General features: G+C 28.6%; 1 protein-coding gene across 1 annotated transcript in view; it reads left to right on the top strand.

Annotated features, from left to right (window-relative positions):
* LOC129913940 (uncharacterized) overlaps positions 1-20,002 on the top strand; it is a 71,885-nt gene extending 51,883 nt beyond the window's left edge. Inside the window, exons 3-7 of the mRNA XM_055992942.1 lie at positions 18,907-18,984; positions 19,060-19,241; positions 19,298-19,496; positions 19,559-19,665; positions 19,813-20,002. Coding sequence (XP_055848917.1) covers positions 18,907-18,984; positions 19,060-19,241; positions 19,298-19,496; positions 19,559-19,665; positions 19,813-19,935 — 689 coding nt within the window. The 3' untranslated portion in view covers positions 19,936-20,002. The remainder of the gene's footprint in view (positions 1-18,906; positions 18,985-19,059; positions 19,242-19,297; positions 19,497-19,558; positions 19,666-19,812) is intronic.
* The last annotated feature ends 1,027 nt before the right edge of the window (positions 20,003-21,029 follow it).

Below are 21,029 nucleotides of genomic sequence, written 5' to 3'. Positions count from 1 at the left end.
TTTTGATGGATTTGGAGGAAATTTTTAAAAATGGAATTTTTTTGGCAAAAAAAATTCTGAAAAAAAATAAATTTGTAATTCTTTTACCGGAATGCATAGACCTGATCACTGTTATATAATACCTGCAAACCAAAACTTGTTTCGACTCTTTGGTCAAAAGATATCGGCTTCGTAGTATGTATATTATTGATTTTTTTTTCCGTATTATGTATAGGAATTAATACAAATCGATCAAAATAGTGAAGAGGAAATGGGGGAGAATAGCGGGGAGGCATTCAATATACGCCAATTAGTATGTTATACCTTAAACTTCAAGAAACCATTAATTTCACTACTATTTAAAAAATAAGATAGTCAAAAATTGGTCAAAGTCATGACCAAATTAGAAAGTTTATTAATCTTCAATGAAAAATAAATAAGATTAACAAAATAATTTTTGAGGCTAAGAGTTATCTGTTGCAGATAAATAAAATCAATACTTACATTAAATTTAATTTTATTGGATTTGATTGCGGCTATGAGTCAGTGCAGAATGCAACACACGCGTCGAGGTGCTTTTTACATGTATGTATTTATACTGATATACATACTTTAATCAATATCTTCAAATGTATTAATGTACAGTGGTGGCAAAATAATTAGAAACATCCTCCTTTGTTTACAAAATGTTATTTTTTTCTTACTATAAATACAAAATATTTAATAAATTTTTAGCAAACACAAGTGATGATATAATCCTTGTAACATTTTAAGAAAAAAAATGTAGAATTTATCCAACAAAAGAAAAATATTGCAAAAAATCTAAAATAAAGTCCAATTTTGTGTGGAAATATAATTAGAAACACTGAGGAAAAATTACTAAGAAATATCCTGTTTTTGATTTTTAGCATTTACATTTGCCAAATTTGGTCAATTAATTAAACGTGCAATTAATAATAAGGACTATCACCAACTAATTTCTATTAGTTGGTTAATGTGGTTGCAGTCCTCGAAAAATGCCACATGTTCCAAAAAAATAATAAAACGTCCTTAACAATATTCCTGACACACCAACCCCTTATATTTTAGAAAAAGAAGGTGCAATAAAGAGGAGATCCTTAGTAAAACATCAAGCTCTCCAAATACCTCTGTTAAAAAATATTTCTAATATTTTTTATTCATATTAAGAACATACAAACATTTTGAAAAGAAAGAGCGTGTTTCTAATTATATTTCCACCACTGTATGTACCTACAATTACATTTTCAAGATTAAATAAATAAATAAATTTTAATTCTCAAATAATTGATTATTCATAATAAACAATAAAGACCTACCGCACTATGCAATAATAAATACTTTACTTTCTAAATACTGTACGGCCAGTTTGCAGCTGTTATGTCTATATCTTGGGTTGCGTTTTCGAGGTCTGATAATAAATAAAATGAGATTTATAGTTTGAAAATTAATTGAAAATTCCATATGGTTACCATAGAGTGTGAAAAGATGAATGAGCGAATGTGCCTTTTGTAGTATAAGCATTTTATATTTAAAAAAAATATTAAACATTTTTCTTAATTTAACGTTGAATTGTATTTGCTTTGCCGGCTGGGTTGTCCTTCTCGACAAAGTGAGTTCATTCCTTGAATTCATTCAGCATTTTGTTTAAATTGAGAGTGAAGCTAAATATTAATATAAACAATTTCCAATAAAAAACGAGAGGTAATATTCGCAAAATAACACCAGATGGCCTCGAAGTCTAAAAAGTCTTATAGATGAAAGATAAAATTTAAAATCATAAAATCGATTTTTCATTGCCAGAAATGTTGAATTATACAATTTTTTTGTTCTTTGTTTTAAGAGTCGAATGGTACAAATTTAGATTTAGTTAAAAATAAATGTTTACATAAAGAATAATTTAATGAACTTTTGCTTATTTCATCGATCTGATATGTTTACAAATGAATTCAATGAAATAAGAAATAATATCAATTTTAACGTGCGCAAAAAAATCAAAGCTATATTCTTATTGTTTACCATGTAAACAATATCTGATGAGAATCAGTCGTATTAAATCGGTTCCAGACTCTACCGTTTTAAATACAAATCTTTGAAATTTTAGACGCACGTTATGCTGTTAAAATAAGAAAAAAATATACAATGAGTCACTCGTGTTTGCTATTAAAAGTTGATTGGAACATATGTATGTAGGTTTTGTTATTGGGTTGGGGTCAAAATTCTGTATGTGCCAAAATTCGGATTCCAAAATTCGGTATTCCAATATTCTGTAAATGAAAAATTGTTTTGATAATGAAAAAAAGTGCGCACTTTTTTCATTATCAAAAACAATTTTTCTTTTATCTACGAAGCCAAAACTAAATTTTTTGAATAATGTTTTTCCTAATTTTTGTATTTTTGTTTTGTTTTTGAAAATTATCTTAAATAATAATTAATAGACTATTTTTAAATAAAAGAGATTTTTTTTTTGTTTTTCTTAAAAAATTAGTTTACAAAAACATGAATGGATAATGTGAATTTATTTTTTGGAAAATCTAGGAAAATTCTTAAAAAAAATTGGGTCAAATTTTGTCTGGTTAATTATACAATTCTAATTTTGTCGAAAAAAAATTAAAATTTTTGAGAAAAACGAAATTCAAGTTAACAGAGAAAATAAAAAATGCTCTTTTATTGACAAATCTCAGGAGAAAAGGCACTTCCTTCAAATTAGTCAAATTAGTTGAGCACTAAATTATTCAATATGGCTTATTTTACACAAAATATTTATAATGACGAAAAAAATGTAAAAAAAAAAATTTTATTTTTTTTTTAATTCGAAGAACTTTTTATTAGGGCCTAAATATTGTACCAATTCGAGTTTAAGGCTTTTTATCGTATATGCTCCTTTACTTTTTTTGTTCAAGTTGTTCTTTACATTTTTTATCATTTTTTTTTGTTTGGAAAACGGAAAATGTTTTTTTCTGAATATTTTATATACCTAAATCTTTTCTGTCAAAGGGAAAGTAATTTAACTTGAGAATACATTATTATTTATTTACAGAATGAAGTATCTAATTTTTTAAATAAAAATTGTTGCATTAAAAGTTTTGACAAAATAAACAACTTCAAATATTAAGAGCAGGTTCATGTGCATTTAATTTATTTTTGCCAGGGATAAATCCCCAAAAAAAGAATAACATAATCCACAACCATTAATGTCATGCCAAAAAGGATGCTGGATTTGTTCCTCAAATCAAATTTAGCTTCTTTATTTTTATAACTTCCTTAATTCAAATAAGGTATATGGCGACTTTTATTGTATCTTTGTTTATAGCATGACTTTACTGACATCATTTGCATAACTCTATAGCGAATTTTTATGTATCCGATTGTTTAAGGCCAAGAGATGACAGCACCACAGCACATGTTTCCAGTGATCAGGGATGAGAAATGATTTGAATTTATTTTTAAACAAAATGTTTAAATAAAACAGTTGAAACCAGGGGCGGACTGGCCCACCGGGCAACCGGGATTTTTCCCGGTAGGCCCTCGGGCAAGAAGAAAATTTTTAAAAGCACTTGAAATTCTATTTTGTAAGAGAAAACTTTCTCATAAAATGCTCGGTTGCTAGTTAATATAAACATGTTGTGGCCTCCTATAAATCTTTCGAGGTCCACAGAATTATTTTTGTGGCCCTTTTATTAAATGTAGGCCCCCTATAGATCTTTGAAGGCCCACCGAACTTTGTTTGTGGCCCTTTAGTCAATGTAGGCCTCCTTTCGATCTTTCAAGGTTCACAGAATTATGCTTGTGGCCTTTTTAGTAAATGTAGGCCCTCTATACATCTTTAAAGGCCCACCGAATCTTGTTTGTTACCCTTTCATTAAATGTAGGCCCTCTATAGATCTTTGAAGGCCCACCGAATTTTGTTTGTGGCCCTTTAGTCAATGTAGGCCCTCTTTCGATCTTTCAAGGTTTACAGAATTATGCTTGTGGCCCTTTTATTAAATGTAGGCCCCCTATAGATCTTTGAAGGCCTACCGAACTTTGTTTGTGGCCCTTTAGTCAATGTAAGTCTCCTTTCGATCTTTCAAGGTTCACAGAATTATGCTTGTGGCCCTTTTAGTAAATGTAGGGGGCCTCCTATTGATCTTCCGAGGTCCACAGAATTATGTTTGTGGCCCTTTTATTAAATGTAGGCCCCCTATAGAGAGCCTTGGAGGCCCACCGAACTTTGTTTGTGGCCCTCTAGTCATTGTAGGCCTCCTTTCGATCTTTCAAGGTTCACAGAATTATGCTTGTGGCCTTTTTAGTAAATGTAGGCCCTCTATTCATCTTTAAAGGCCCACCGAATCTTGTTTGTTACCCTTTCAATAAATGTAGGCCCTCTATAGATCTTTGAAGGCCCACCGAATTTTGTTTGTGGCCCTTTAGTCAATGTAAGCCTCCTATTTATCTTTCGAGGTCCAGAGAATAATTTTTATGGCCCTTTAGTCAATGTAGGCCTCCTATGGATCTTTCAAGGTCCACAGAATTATGTTTGTGGCCCTTTAGTCAATGTAGGCCTCCTATGGATCTTTTACAATAATAATTTGCCTCCACTTTAAAGTTCCTATCGATATGCATCCTTTTGAAATTTTTTAAATTAAAATATTGTAAAAAACTTATAGTATCGTTCATAATAATTTTTTTTTATTTAAAGATTTTTTTTAGAAAATTGCCGTTCCCGCCTTTTTGATTTTTTTTAGTGTTTTTTTTTTTCGACTGTTTAGATACGCAAATTTTTTTCTGAATTTTTAAAAAAACATTATTCTTATAGGAAAAAAAAACATTATTCTTATAGGAAATTTAATCCTCTACAAAAAAGTTTTAAATGCGATACATAAAAATTTTGCTTTGTTTGCGAGATATATTGAGAACCCCAAAACCTGGGCTTTTGCACCCCTATCTTCAATTTTCACCCTCTCATTTAATAGCAATCCGCGGTTTTATTTTTAGAAAATAGTTTCGGGATTTAGGATAAACAATATCATATGAGATCGTTTTTTTTTATAAAATAATGTTTTAAATTGATAAAAATATGCTTAAAAAGCTTAAAAAGATCAAAAACAGTAGATTTTCAAAATCCATATTTTATCCAATTTTAGACGTATTTAATTTTTGTGACCATTATGTTGAAAGATAAAGTAGTATTCTCTTTTCTCCTTTATATCTAAAAATGCTCAAATGATACAAAAAAACTATTAGTAAAAATATCAAAACTGTCGTTTTTTCCCTTTTTGAATAGTTTTTTCTTAAGTTTTTTACAATTTTTTAATTTGAAAAAAAATTTAAGGGATGCACATATCGATAGAAAATTTATTTATCTTCAAAACATTACTTGGTAAAAATTTTCAAATTCAGCTTGGTTTTCAAGTTATAGAGATAGACAAAAACCCAAAAAGTAACAATAAGGGTCGAAAATATTTATAGTCACAAAATCCATAGATTTTGAAGAAAAGTATTTTGTTATCTTTTCCAAAAAACGTACTACACATGCAAAATTTAAAACGAAAGGTTTTGATTTTTTATTTCAGTAAGAAATTTTTTTGTCAAAAATTTACTTTTAAAATCTTTTTATACATTGCTCTTAAACATCTGGAGTGACCCAAAAAAATATTTTAGTGTTTGTTGCTTATTTATTCAGCTATCAGGGCCGGTTTTTCTGTTCAGATTAGTCGTTTATTACTCAAGATATTGCCCGAACTATGCTGGGAAAAAACAACGACAAAAAACTGAGAAATTATGCCTCGAAAACGAAAAAAATTTCTTCTTAAGTAATTTCCGAGACCCTTAGGACAAAGCACGTAAGAAAATAAAATGCACTATACTGCGTCGCACTTACATGCTCTTGTAGTTAAAAGTATCTTTATCTTAAATATCTATTGGAAATTTAAGATTTTTTTAAGTTCCGAGAAAAAAAAATTAAAAAAAATATAAAGTTAAAAAATTAAATTTAAAATAGAAACTTTTTTTAAATTTTGTTTTGCATTTTACACTTTAAAATGACAAGAAATACCTGTCTGTAAATTTTGATTTAAATTGGCTTATGCTTTGATGAAATATAGAAACCAAAAAAATATGACAATTTTTGCAAAAACGACAACGCCATATTTCCGTTTTCCGAATTTTTTGAGAAAAACTAAAAATGCAGTTTTATTAGAATCCAAAAGACTATTACGTACACAAAATTTCGAAAGCCGTTTTCGAGAAAATTGCGATACCTCCAAAACGGTATATTGAAAAAAAACGTGTCTTTGGAATAAGGTAAAAATCATCTGCACCAAGTTTCAAGGAAATCCATCTACCATCTACCCGTTTACGCCCTAGCTCGTAGGACAGACCGACGACGGACGGCATGACGAAACCCACTTTTTTTATCTTCTCCATCATGGTAATGTTGGTTTTGATTCAAACCTCAATTTTTTTTCTACACGAAACCAACACTTGCCCTATAGAGCAAGTAAAAATAGTGGGATTGAGTGTCCATTTTGGCTGTAAACCAGTGCAATTAGAAGTGTTATAGTTTCAAAAGTTTGTGAAATATATTAAATAAAATACACTACTGGGGTCCCACGCACTTGCCCTTATGGTGAAAGTAACTCTGATGTTAAAGAATTTTACTGAACAAAATTAGGGAAAATTCAAATTTGATATTTTTAAGGAATTCTATAAGTAGTCAAAATAAATAAAATCTGTTTTTGTAATTAAAAGATCATTTAAAACCGTGTTTATTAAATTATCTTTTACACAAAACTAAGTACCTATGCTATTTCATATTTTCCATGAAAAGGAACTTTCAGAAAAAAAATTCGAAAATCGTTTTATAAAAAAATATTTTTTTATATAGGGTAACTTCGGGCATTATGGCGCACCGGGCATTATGGCGCACCTCTCAACTACCATACTTCCAATACTCGCATTTAAATAAAACCAATGCAGAAACTTTGGCCTTCGTCGAACACTAGCCTTGTGACGATCGCAGGTCAGTGCTATTATTTTTGTGCCAAACAAAAAAGAAAACAAAAAAAATATACCGGTTCTGGGTTCCAATATAATATCGCTTTGTTTTTGTTTGTGTGTATCTCGGTAAGTATACAGTGCACGTGTTTGTTGTAAAGAGTGAAACGCAGAGTACAGTTTTGGTTTGGTTATATCACTTGTTATATTTTAACTGAAGTAAGAATTGTGTTTAGTTTTTGGAGTTTTGTGAATATGTGTATATTTTGCAATATGGCGCAGATGTAATAAGGGCATTATGGCGCTATATTATACCCGACTGCGCCATAATGCCCTTATGTAAAACTAATTTCAAAAGTAACTCTGGATTTTTTTAAATTTGAAAATAAGCTCAATTTTACGTTAATTTTATGAAACTTATTTACAATTATATTTCATAAATGCTAAATATACTTAAAAAAAGTAAAGGGTTCCGAAGTAAATGGGGCTCGCCATATTGCCCGTACATAGGGCAATATGGTTTTTTTTGGACTATTTTTAATTTAATTTATTTTTTGTTAAAAAGCTTGAATTTGTATTCTTAAATAATTTATTTATGTTACGTTTTTATGAAATTTAATTAAAAAAAATGATTGAAGTAAAAATTGTAGTCCGTAGTAAAGTTATTTGAGTTTGTGCTTAGGTATGCCATAATGCCCTAATTTACCCTATAAAATTTTTCTAACATTTTTCAAAAAATATAGTTGGTATGCCATTTATAAGAAATAAAAAACGAAATTTCGATAAAATTTTTATCAACCCGTTTTGAAAAAATCGATTTTTCAAAAGACAGGCAGGTACCGTTAGTTTTGGCCCTAAAAAAAATTTCAATTTGGCCTCCAGGAAATCACCCAAAACTATTAACTACCAAGTTTGAAAAAAATCGCTCCATTAGTTTAGGCTATAACTCGTGGTACTTAAAGACGGACAGACAAACCAGAATAGCGGGACCCACTTTTTTAGCATACTCTATCATCTTAATGTCATGTCTGATTGTTATCTCAAGTCCGATTATTTTTTCGAATCCTTAACTTGCCCTATAGTACCAATATCGCAAGTAAAAATGTCAATTTGTCTTCACCTTTCGAGACAAACCGGGACCAGTTATAAAATTGAATTTAATATAGCCACGGAATTCGTTAGAACATCATTTTTTAGACAATTTTATTGTGAATAAGACTGTCTTTGGCCATTTTTGGTTAAAATGAGTAAAAATGGAGCTATTAAATATAAATGGTACCAACCTCTTTTCCAAGATGGCGGCTGCTTTCGACATCCTACCATCCCAAAAAATTGACTTTTATGATAAGAACATTCATCCAAATACATTCCACGAAAAAAATTTAGTCCTGCGAAAAATGCGGTTTGATTTACTAATTTGCTTGGGCTATAATATCATTCTAAAACGTTGTGTTGAGATCAAATAATAATAATAACATTCTACATTAGTCAAACAAATTAAGATAAAGGTTTTTTCGATTTGTATTTGTATTTTTGGAAGAGGTGGACAATTATGAAAAGTGACATTCGATATATTGATATATAAAGGCCTTATATATGATATATGTATAAAGAATACATATTTTCTTTTGACTAAACTGAAAGTAACACCCACTTAACGTTTTAAAATGAATGTTATATAACTTAGCCCTGTAAATTTTTTTTATTTTCAATCACTCAAATAAATTGATCCGCCTGTTCACAGATTTAATAGATCAATCTTCTTCTTCCTTTTTCTCGGCGCTGTTATGATCTCGATGTCGAGGGGATCATAACCTTCCCACGTTACTGCTTCACACTAGTGATCCGCTTGTGGGGTTCGCCGGGTTGACCTCAGAAATCGGCGGCAAGGCTCCCGGTTTTGTATTGTTCCGTTTCTGAGGCCAACTGAATGCTGGTGTTTTTGCATTTGCTTGTACCAGGAGTTTTTAGGCCTACCTTTCTTTTTATTTCGTGTTGGAACGTTATATAGATTTTATAGATCAATAAACGTGAAAAAACTTAATATCAAGAAACAGTTTCTGCATATCAACTTTTCTTTTTAAAAATTTTAAAAGTGAATTATGTATTTGTGGCCCTTTTCCTTAAAGTCCCGGGAGGCCCTTTGACCCCCAGTCCGCCCCTGGTTGAAACAAACAAAGGATCATTTATTTGTGATGTATTTAATACAAAAAACATAAAATGCCTCTTAGGTCAGGGAAAAAATATCATCATATTTTTATTTTTAGGTAGTAAGAGTATTGAAATCAGTACAATTGTATTGACTTTTTCAGTCCTGGTAATAGCGCCCTGATATGGAATTCTAAAACCTGAACCACATCGACTTGTCATAGTTTCTTTATGTTTTAACTGACTTCTGGTTGTGTGAAAAATATTAAAAAAAAGCTAACATTTCAAGTTCTCTATTGAATAAAATCTTCAATGTTAAGGTCTGGTCTTTAAATTTTGAATAAATTTATTATCTTTAATTTAATTTTGCACAAAAACTATATAGAATAAAATAAAGCCTGCAAAAAAAAATTTAATATCAGTGGCAGGATTTTGGTACAAGAGTTTCCACTCCCAAATTCCGATTCCTTTTTTTTTCAGTACTAAGATCTTACAACTATTAATGTTTATTAATGCTTAGCTACCAAATAGCTTTAAATAAAGATTCATAAATTTTTATTTGCTCATTTCAATAATGTCTTAATGCTTCTTCATTGTGAGGTTGTGGAATTTCAATGAGAAAAAAAGCTTCAAAGACACATGCCTTCAAGAGGAATGTGACACCATAATGTAATAATTACTGAACTAGCAGCGATATATATTTTTTTTTTTTAAATCAATAGTTTACCTGCATAAAACTAACAGCAGCACCAATATCAGTATCTTTGAGAAAAAACAGAAGCTGCAGCAGCTTGCCGGACTAATTAAAATAAACAAAGTTTTTTTTTACACTTTGGTACTTCACTATCAAGAGGCGGTGTTAAGAGGTAGAGAAGAGGTCGTATTCCTACCTCTATTTATTGGACCGATTAATAAAAGCACTTGTACTTCAAAGCGCGCTCTTCTTAAAAGAAAACAAAAAAAAATTAAACACAACAAAAAATTAGATACAAATTATGTAAGGTTAGATAGAACTTAAAAGTGGAGAGTTTAACAAAGAAACAAAAGAATATTAATGATTATGATGTATTTTTACCTAAAGAGAAAAAACAACAACAACAAATCACTGGGATTGGACAATCTTTAAAGATTTTTTTTTTTATTATAGAGAAAAGGTAGACACACGATCACGATCATTAATTAAATTTGATCGAAGAAATTCGATTAAACGAATGCGGCGGCAGCGGCGAAATTTGTGACGGCACGAAGCATCGTTCGGTTCGACGTCATGTATCTTCCGAATACAACTGAAAAGTCTGAAAATACTTAGCTGGCGAACTTTTTCAAAAAATAAAATAAAAAACAAAACAACTTTATAAATATAAAAGCTGTCTGTTTTTCGTTTCAGTTTGTGTGCGTTTGATTTTTGCTCTGCTAGCAGAATAAATCTCAACAGTGCTCGGAGATCTTGGGGGAAATTTCCTTTTGTTATACAAATTTGGATCTAAAAATTAAACGAGATAACTGAAATTTCTTTATAATCCAAAAATGGTAGAAAATTTAGTACCAAGATAGTCAGAAAAATTGATTCGCGAATTTTTAAAGATTTCTATGGAAGAAAAATTTCTACCTCTTTTGCAGGTTTAAAGCTCCTTAAAATCCCTTGTGATATTAAAAAAAGACGTATGTACCTATCGAGATTTTGTCGTAATGAAGCGATCACCGTACATTTTAAGAAGATCGATTAATTTTTAAGGTCAGAAATCCAAAATTTCAGACAAAATCATTGATTTTTTTGATCGAAATTCCTTTATAACGGTATCTAAATAAAAACAAACTTATTTCTTGAGATGAAGCTATCACCGTACTGTTTTTGAAAATTGGACCAGTCTTAAGGCAGTAGACCAAAGTTTAAGACTATATTTTTTTTTACATATCTGACTTTTTTATCGATTAATTTTTACGATTTTTATAATAAAAAAAAACAAAACGCAATTTGATGATGTTGGGGTTCTTTTAAAGATTAAAATAAATGCGTTTGAAATTTAAAAATATTTTGCATTAAAAAAAAAAAATTTTCATTGAATGTAAAATTCTTATTAATTTTCTGGATTGAAAAAAAAAAATTCAATGCAAATTTTTTTTTTTTTTAATACTCCTCGAAATTCTTACAATTTTTAGTTTCGAATATTTGGCCTTACATAAGAGTCAATAATATAGTTGAAATAGCTAATGTTTAATTAAATAGCCAAAATTGTAAAAAAATTCAATAGGTTTAAAAAAATTTAATGATCACATTTTGCATTGTATTTTTTTTTTTTTTTTTTTTTTAATGCAGACATTTTCTTATTTGCAATAAAATTTTATATTTAATGCTAAAATATTTTTATTTGCAGTACAAAACTTAATTTTTAATGCAAATATTGATATTTTTCATTTGCAAAACATTTTTTTAGGTGCAATAAATATTTGTTAAATACTAATGTTTTTCACTTGCAATACAATTTTTTAATTTGCAATATATAATTATTTTTTTAATGTAAATTTATTATTTTTGCAATAAATATTTTTTTAACTTTTAATGGAAAGCAAATACATTAAAAGAAAATAATTTTTTAATTTGGATTCCAATATTCAATTAATTAAATGTATTTGATATAAAAAAGGACATTTAGTATAAAGTGTACAATCCGCTTTTCTCTTTTTATTAAATGCCTACTAAAGAGGACACAACAACAAAAAGAGAAATGTCGTCGGGACGGATGGTAACTGGTAACCGTATTTATAACAATGAATAAAAATAAAAAATGGCGTATGGAGATTTTATCAAGACAAAGCGATCGTTTTACTCTTTTTGGAAATCGGTTAACATAAACTCAATATTACAAACGAGTTTTGTCGCCCATTTGAGACTGTTTCAGGGGAAATTGCGTTTGTGAATATCCAAAGTATTTTTTGAGTTTTCCAAGCTGTTAGGAAAATGTTTCTCAATTTTTTTCACAAGAATAAGAATAAAAATCAAATATCTTGCTTTTTGGAACTCGAACGCGAATTTCATCTTTTTTTTAATTTTTTTGATGAGGTTTAAATTTATCGAATTATTATAGAAAAGTTTTAAAGACGTTTGTAAATTTTTTAAAATTATATTATGTGTAGAATTTGAAAGAGAAACAACAAGTTCAATGCAAAGTGTCCTTCGCATGATAATGGAATTCCTTATAATTTACTAATATATATATATATTTACTATATATATATATTTACTGATCTAAAGGATGGCGTTTTCAGAATCAACCTAATTTTTAAAAATATCCCTCAAATTGTTTAAAACACTAAATACACTTATGAATTGGGTAAAATAGCTTACATCTATCTTCACTGGCATTGCTTGCTTGTTTTGGTTTGTTATTGTTCGCATCGCATATGGCCAATGGCAGCTATAAAGCAAGCTGATGGTTCTGCTAAGTGCTGATGCTTAAAATGCTGGTAAGCAGGTTTTTTTTGTTTTGCTTTCATAAAGTGTAGGATAGTGTTGCTGTGTTGGATGTGAAGTGTGATGATGTCATTGTTGTATGTACTTAACATATTTATTATATATTCACTGTTCAAAGAACAAGATACTACAAGGTAAACTTTAGATTTGTTAGATTAGTATAATGCAAGGTAAATACAATATTTGGTCCAAATTTTGATCAAACACTTCACAAAGTGATCACAGTCAAGATGAAATGCTGCACCTCTAATTTGTGGTCTTTGTATTAAAATAAAACTATTCAATTCAGTTAACTTTAAAAACATTTAAGTGTTGCAAACGACTGATTAATTTTAAGAAGTTATGGGAGGTCCTGGTTCCTGTACTTAATTTTGTTTATGCACTAAAAAAAAGCCATTGTGTAAAATTGCACTTGACTTCATCACGACTCTTAGAGTTGCCAACTGGAATTTTTCCACATTTTTGTTTAATATGTAAAATAATTTACCAATGTATTAAATCTAAAAAAAAGAATAAATTTCGAAACTCTTATTTTCGAAACCAATCGAATAAAATTGATCACAAAATTTAGAATTTAGATTTCAATGCATATTTTGCAAGTAAAAATGCAACATGGCAACTCTGCTTCCGACCTCAGACTTGCTAATTTTTAAAACAATTTATGTACATACATACCAACAACTTTCATACCGGCATTCTGCAGCCTAAGCCCTTTGTACTTATTTCTGCATTCAGATGACCAAGTTAAATTCTTAAGGAAATAGGTTAATTGAAGCATACCATTTGCTGTAAAAATAAAACCTGTTAGGTGCTATATTTTCTTGGTAGAGGTTAACTACTTATGTCAAGTTCAATAATCTTCGTGTGTAAACAAAACAAAATTGTATACATATTCGTACATATAAAACAAAACAGTCTCATGATGCATTCAATTCAACAATATACCTGCATAGGTATCATTTTTTCTTTTCTTAATCTTATTTTGGGTTTTCCCAGGAGTTATATTAACGTCACAGAATGGAATATCATTCTTACCTAGTTTTAGGGAAATGTATTGGTTACATAAAAGAAAAGAAATATTCTGGTTCACTATCATCATTCATCACAATGAGGAATAATACAAAATAGCAAAAATACACGGTTTGCAACTAGGTACCTACTAATTATTAATTTTTATTAAAAAAAAATTGTACCGTAAAAAAAAAATATTTTTTCTATAAATACAAAATGTACGATTGTAATTCGAAAAATGTTTTTTTTAAGAATCCAAAACAATTTTTTTTTTTTCAAGTAGCTCTAATTTTAGGTAATTTAGGTAATAATTTTAGTTCTTTTTTTATCACCTTGGAAAATTGTAAATTAACTATTAACTGATCCGAAAGATTTGCCAACAAAAACTTACGACCCAGTCAGTCATCCTAGATACGAACAATACAAATTTGAAACTCATCGTTATCCATAATGCGGTTTTGTCAATTCTCAAACTAAGTTATGTAGAACTCGAGTTAAGTAATCGGGATTTGGCCAAAATAAAAATAACTTGTATTCACGACAAGACAAATTATAGTTGTTTGTAGAACTAGATTTGTGATGTTTGTGGACATTAATTGGCCATCGGTTTACTCTTTGACATTTTATATTTTACCTTCGGTGAAATTTTTTTGTTTCTATTTTGCTTCGTATTACCTACTTTTGATGAAATTAATTGTGCAGGCAGCATCACTTAAAATGTTCGAACGTAAAAATGTATTATAGGTAATTTAGATTTATTAAAATTTTTCTATGTAGGCTAAAGGTCGTTTTTAATTAATAACTATTTTGCATCGACGCGACGTTATTAATCAAAAACGACTTATAGCCTACATAGAGCAACAACTAAAATTATTCAACAATGGTCACAAAGATCGAAATAATAATTTGTTAACTATTCTTATTATTTATTAAAAGCTCTCCTTTATTTATTAAATAAAAAAATTACGACACAACAATTTTTTTCTTTTATTCAAACAAATTAGGGAATTCCAAACTTATAGTTTCGCCCACATAATTTAACTAAAAACATAATCTAAAGCACTTTAAAATGGTGTCATTGGATCATTTGGTTTTCTCAAAATTGTCGTCACCCTTATTTGTTTGGCAGTTTTCTACCGAAACACTTTTTAATGAGTCAATTCACTATGTAGGTACAACATGATAGTAAATTTGATATGTTTTTGTTAGAAAGGTGCACAATAACAAAGTTTCCTATATGCAATAGTATGTTCCTTATTTGGAACACGATTAACTTTTAATGAGTGTACGGGCTCAAAAGTTTCTCAATAAATAATTAAAATATTCCCAAAGTATTAGGTCGCTATCATTCATTATATTTACAATAGAAATACAAAATAACAGTTACCTTTATAACAGAACCATATTTTGTTTATATTTTTGTTTTTTGACTTATCAAGTTTTTAATATTAAAACGAAAGAATACTAAAGATTCTTAACTATTGAGATAGTTTGGCTTCAACACTTTTTTGTTTTAAACTGTTTTATGAGGAATCTAAAATTTCTTCAAGAGTATGCAAAAAGGGCTGCAAAACTATTATTTAAGCAGTTCTGTTGTGCTATGTTTTTTTTTCGTAAATCCTGATTTGTTAATTTTAACTCTTTAGAGCCTGTTTTGAAAAAAGTTTTTTATATATGTACCTAAAGGTGGTTCTTAACACAAAATTAATGACAACATCCGCTCAATCGTCTCCAAATAAATAAAAAAAAATCATGTGTGCAATTCACACGTGGTAGAAGTGAAACCTTAAAATATAATTTTTCTTGCATTTTGCACAATAATACTAAAAATTATCCTTAGTAATATTACATTTTAAAATATTTAAAAAACAATATTCTTGAATTACAAAACAATCGAAAACCTCTTTACACTTTTTTCTAGATTTCACAAAAACGACTCAATCAATTTTTTTTTTGCAAATTTCGAAACACGTTTATATGCAATGTTCAAATAATGTTGCATAATACAAATTTTTATAGATTTTGTTAAAAAAAAAGGTTAAATAGTTTTCTAATTTTTTCTACAAGGAAATTAAAACACTTATGAAAATTTTTAGCGACATTATTTAAAAATTGAATTGTTGACGAATTTTGCAAAATATTGGTTGAACCGTTTTTGAGAAATTGTTACAACCATTTGAAAGCATTGACAGAACCAAATACAACTATTTGTAGACACCACCTCCAAAGGAACAGGGCTATACTCGTAATCTTATAACATTGATAGCAAAAAAGTAATATGGTTGAAATAGCTAATGTATGGTCAAATAGTCAAAATTGTATTAAATTCTAGTTAAATATGTTAAAAATATGAAAAAAGTTTTCTTTGATGATAAAAAAAGACTAAAAATGTTTATAAAAATAATTTTGGCAAATCTGTTTAGCAAAATATAAATTGATTTGTTTTCTCATTAGAAAACTCTAAAGAAAAAAATCTTGAAAGTATTAAATATACCAAACACAACTAAACCACCCAGGTCATCTTGGCTAATAATGAACATAACCATATGCAAGCAAATATGTACAATGTACATTTATTTTTATATATCGGGCACTAAAGAGATATTGCTATGGCCTTGAATGCCACTCAAGAAATCGCTTTAACATCAAAGATAAATCAGTATCGTTTCATTTTTTAAATTTTCTTCTTTACTAAAATCAAATTCCAAGAAAATGAAAACGAAACAATTTTAATGCGTCTGTAGACAGCATCTGGCAAATTCCAATTATTGTCACTTCAATGACAATGATCTTATTTTTAGTTTCACTTTTTGACTAGATGAATAAAATCATAATTTAAATTACATAAATTCAAAGGTAGATAGGGGTAGAATATAATTTTTTAAAGTAAACCACAAACCAAATTGCGTTACGAATTTACATCAAATAAATATGCAACGTAATATTTATTGCTTTTGCTTTGAATTCAGCTTCCATTCGCTAACAAAATAAAAAATATCTACCAATGATTTGGCTTGTTCAATCTATTGGCAATCAATAAAATACTGATTGTAAACTATTTATTTTACCATTCACAACAACAACAATTCGCTGTTCGAATCTTGTGCGGTACATTACACCTGACGTACCTACTGAATGCCTATCTGTTTTCTTTTCTCATTTCGTTCAAGTGGACACCTAATTATCTTAGCCCTTTTACCTATTTCTTCATACATCTTTAAACATTATAGAATTTTATTTGGTGTTTCTCTTTGTTATATCTGCTGCCTACCCTATACCCATTAATGTCGACAGCCTAATGTGCTAGTCGGCTGATAAGTGAATCTGAAGTTTCCCGGTTCGAATCTCAATGGTGCTCGGGGAGTTTTTTTCTGTTAATTCAAGCAATGCTACATACTTATGTGATTTATCATGGCATAACAGTCGGTCTTTTAATAGGCAGATCGTTTCCGATTAAATCACAGAATAAATTGAATATTTCTCAAATACGCTCCATTTCTCATATAAATGACAGTGTTCTGGGAAATAAACGGACATTTTCTTTTTTAAGTCAAATAAAAATTTGTTTTGTAAATACTTATCAACTTTAGAGTTAATGCAGGTTCAATTCCCAACAAGAGCCAATATTTTTTTTTATTAAATAAAATATGGTTTCTTATAAAAAACATTTTTTACTTAATTGGTTTTCTTGGTGAAGCTTTGTACGTGACAATTAAATGTTTAAAACATGGTAAAGAAGAAAATTTTGGATCCTAAGTTATTCTGATAAATCTGTATATATTTCTCAATGAATTCGTATACAAATAAAAAGTAAGCATGTGTTGCACGTTCTTTGTCTTAGAGTTCAAGTTGGTTAAGTTTGTAAGTTGTTTTTTATAAATAGTATATTTTGAAAAAAAAAAAATAATAATAAATATAATAAGAATTTTGGAATTAGAAAAATTTTTTTTTTTTAATTATTTTGGTTTCCAAAAGAAGCACGCCATTTAATAACTTATTTAAAAAAAACATTAAAAATCCTTAAAGTCGTAGTTTTCTTGAAAATAATAATTTTATATAGGTACGATTTTTCAAAAACAAAAAACAAGTTTCAAAAAAATGAATAAATTCATTTTCCAAAAAATCTAAAAAAAAATGTGAAAATTATTGTTTTTTTTTCATACTTACCTACAATTATTTTTTTAATTCTATATTATTTAAATTCTTAGTTCTATTTTCTTTCTTTTTTAACTTTTAAACCAGTTTGTTTTCTATATTTTTGTTAAAATTTGTTGAGTGATTTGTTTTTTGAGAGTTAAAACAGAGACATGAATAAAAAAAAATGAATTCGGAGTAAAAAGGGCTAATATGTTACCATTATAGCTATTTGATAATGTCTTTCTATTTTTATTATTATCTTAGAAAAAAAATATTTTTTGACACAGATATTGTTAGGGTCCAATAAAGTTCAGGCTCTTACAGGGTTTGGCAGAAGATTTAGAAAAATAAATGTTTACTTAATCTCTCCATATGTTTATATTTTTGTAACAATAAGTTAAAACAACATAAAATATAACGCCTATTTGTTTTACTATTAAGTCAGTGACTAAATAATAAGAAAGAATTTCGTGGGTCACTATGGTGTATGAGTATCTTTTTTTATGAAAAAGTCTTAATATTAAATTTTTCCAATTCGTGGGATGAGTTGACCTTTGTTGACTACTCCACAAGCTTGCAATTGGTATGTAGCACTTAAAGAGGACAAAATAGATTTGTCTTGCATTAGGTTTTTTTTCCATTACAAACGTAAAATATAATGAAAAAGGGATTTAAGGGACAAAAATTCCAAGGCTCAAAAAATTTCTAGAAATATTTTTTAAAAGGAAAAAATTCATTACTTTTCTTCAAAAATACATTTTTGATTTAAAAATATTTAGGTCACGTACAGATAAATTACAACGTCACGTACCGACCCATGTATTTATTTATTTATTTAAATTGTAAATTGTCACGTACAGACATTTTTTTTAAATTAAGTTTTAATGGTTTAAGATTTAAAATAAATTAATTCAACTGAAAAGCCAAATTTTTAAGTTGTCACATTTTGTAATAAATGTGTGAATTGGAATGGTTATACTAGTTTAATACCTACCGTCAGGAATTTATCAACTAACTACTACCTCGACTGCAGTGGGCAGAGTGTATCAACAACAAGACAATTTACTAATTAAAATGTTTAAACTTTTTTTTAAATGATATTTGAACTTTTCAAAGATACCTATTTCATAAATTTATAGGTTTTCTTTTATATTTACTTGCAGCTACGTCAAACTTTGTTGGCAAATTTACCCAAAGTGTTCGTCGTATTGTTCAAGATGTCAAAGATGAAGGAGCTCCAAGTAAAAACATACAAAAAATTATCATCTTATATCTTTATAATAATTTTTTGTATTCATCTGGAATATTTCTTATAGGTGGCATGAGTCGAGAAGAAGTTATCGAAACAAATGAGCGACTACGAGCGTTGCGACTGCGTTTGGAAGAATCTTATGACACTGCTAAAGGATCTCTTGTCACCTTGATGAACAAATACGGTGACTCAAAAAGCCAGCGTAATATGTTTCAACGATATCCGATGTTAAAGCTTATGATAAAGGTATATTATTTGAATCAAAAAATTACAAATACCTATTCAATATAACTTTAATTTAGGATGTCATCCGGCTTGAAACACAATATTGGACACTCATCGATATTCCACGCCAAGAAAAACAGGAAACAGTTCCATCCTATGTAATGAGAGCTTGTTCGATAATGGAGAAAACACAAAAGTCCGGTGAAGGTGTCAAGACATCAGCCAAACTTGCAGAAGAAGCTGCCGAAAGGAGGGAACGAATGGAACGCCTTGAACGTATACAATGTTTTCTTAAAAAAATAAATGACAAATATAAGTTTGGAAATATGTATTTTTAGATATGACGACAGCGCAAATTGAACTGGAAAACACCCAACTGATCAATGATTTGTACAGACTTCTTAAGAAATATCTAGGATTACGGCATTTAATTCGAGTTTTGAAGGTTAATTCTTATAGATTCCCAATTTTACTTCTATAAGGCCTTACAGAGGCTACGATTGCTTCTCTAAGGCTTTATAGAAGCAAAATTGCCTAAATTTTAATATTTCTTAGTAAAATGTTTTATTTAATCCTATTTTTATAATTTTAGGACGAATATGGAAGCTCAAAAATGTATCCAATAATTCCACGCTATACAATGCTTAAAGACATGATAAAAGGCATAATGCATGATCCGGATTATATGGAAGTTTGTCACGAAGTTAACAACTAATTCGTATAAAACAAACCTTCTCACTGAGATTTAAAACTACCACCAAACCAAAACACATCATCTTCATTAAAAAAAAAAACTTTGAATAACAACAAACAAAAAAAAAAATACATTACATATCGCTATGGAAATATATTATACAAAAAAAAAAACATATATACAAACTATGTCTATACTATATAAATGAAAAAAAAAACCGATACCGATATTATATCAAAGTATGCATTAGATAGGCAAAAAAAAACGATTTTATTTTGGATTATTCCTAAATTTTCAAAATTAAAAATATTGATGCATGCAGACAGGAGATATAACAAAAAACAACATCATGTGGTTATTTGCATAGATAGATTAAAAAAACAACAACACAAAAATATGAATTTAATATTTATATAAACAGTATTTTCAAGTAATTTATTTAACCGATATTAATGCATGCTTCAATAAGAGCCAATAGTTAGACAATATTATGGGACAATTAGTCCCAAAAAGTGTAGCTTTAGTTTTGGAGTGGACAAAATTTATAATTTTTATGACATTTTACTTTTATGTATTTATTGTTAAATCAATGGGATTAAGTTAGGATGATTTGCACTAATGGGCATCCATTTAATGCTTTTATTTATATAAAATGCTTTTATCTGTCAAAATAATGAAGGTTTATATTTTGAGTTCAAGCCATTTTTTCATTTAATTTGAAGAGAAATTATGCTGGTAACGCTTTTACAATACAAAAACTGACATTCAAGTGACAAAAACAATCGAAATCGATAGCTCTTGGTTAAACTGACATAAGTTTAAAACACAGTTACATAAATTTCAACGATTGTTTTGCTCAATTTATTCTAAGTTTGTTAATAGTGAATGCGTTCCCGGAATGATTACGAGAATTACGTTGTCACTTCTTCAGTTTAAATAAAGTTCACCCCATTTTTAGTTTTTGGATGAATCCGTAAAGTAAAATAATAATTAAAGTCATTTCATTTCATTTTTTTTTTTTAGTTACAACAAAATTTTATACTTGTTGGTAAATAAGGTCTTAATTTAAAAACCATCGAGTCCGAGGAATGAAAAAGAATTACTTTCTAAATTCC

This window comes from Episyrphus balteatus, chromosome 3 (genome assembly GCF_945859705.1).
Source record: "Episyrphus balteatus chromosome 3, idEpiBalt1.1, whole genome shotgun sequence".
NCBI classification, from domain to species: domain Eukaryota; kingdom Metazoa; phylum Arthropoda; class Insecta; order Diptera; family Syrphidae; genus Episyrphus; species Episyrphus balteatus.
Note: the sequence above shows the minus strand (reverse complement) of the source record. Positions and strands in the feature narration are given on the sequence as shown.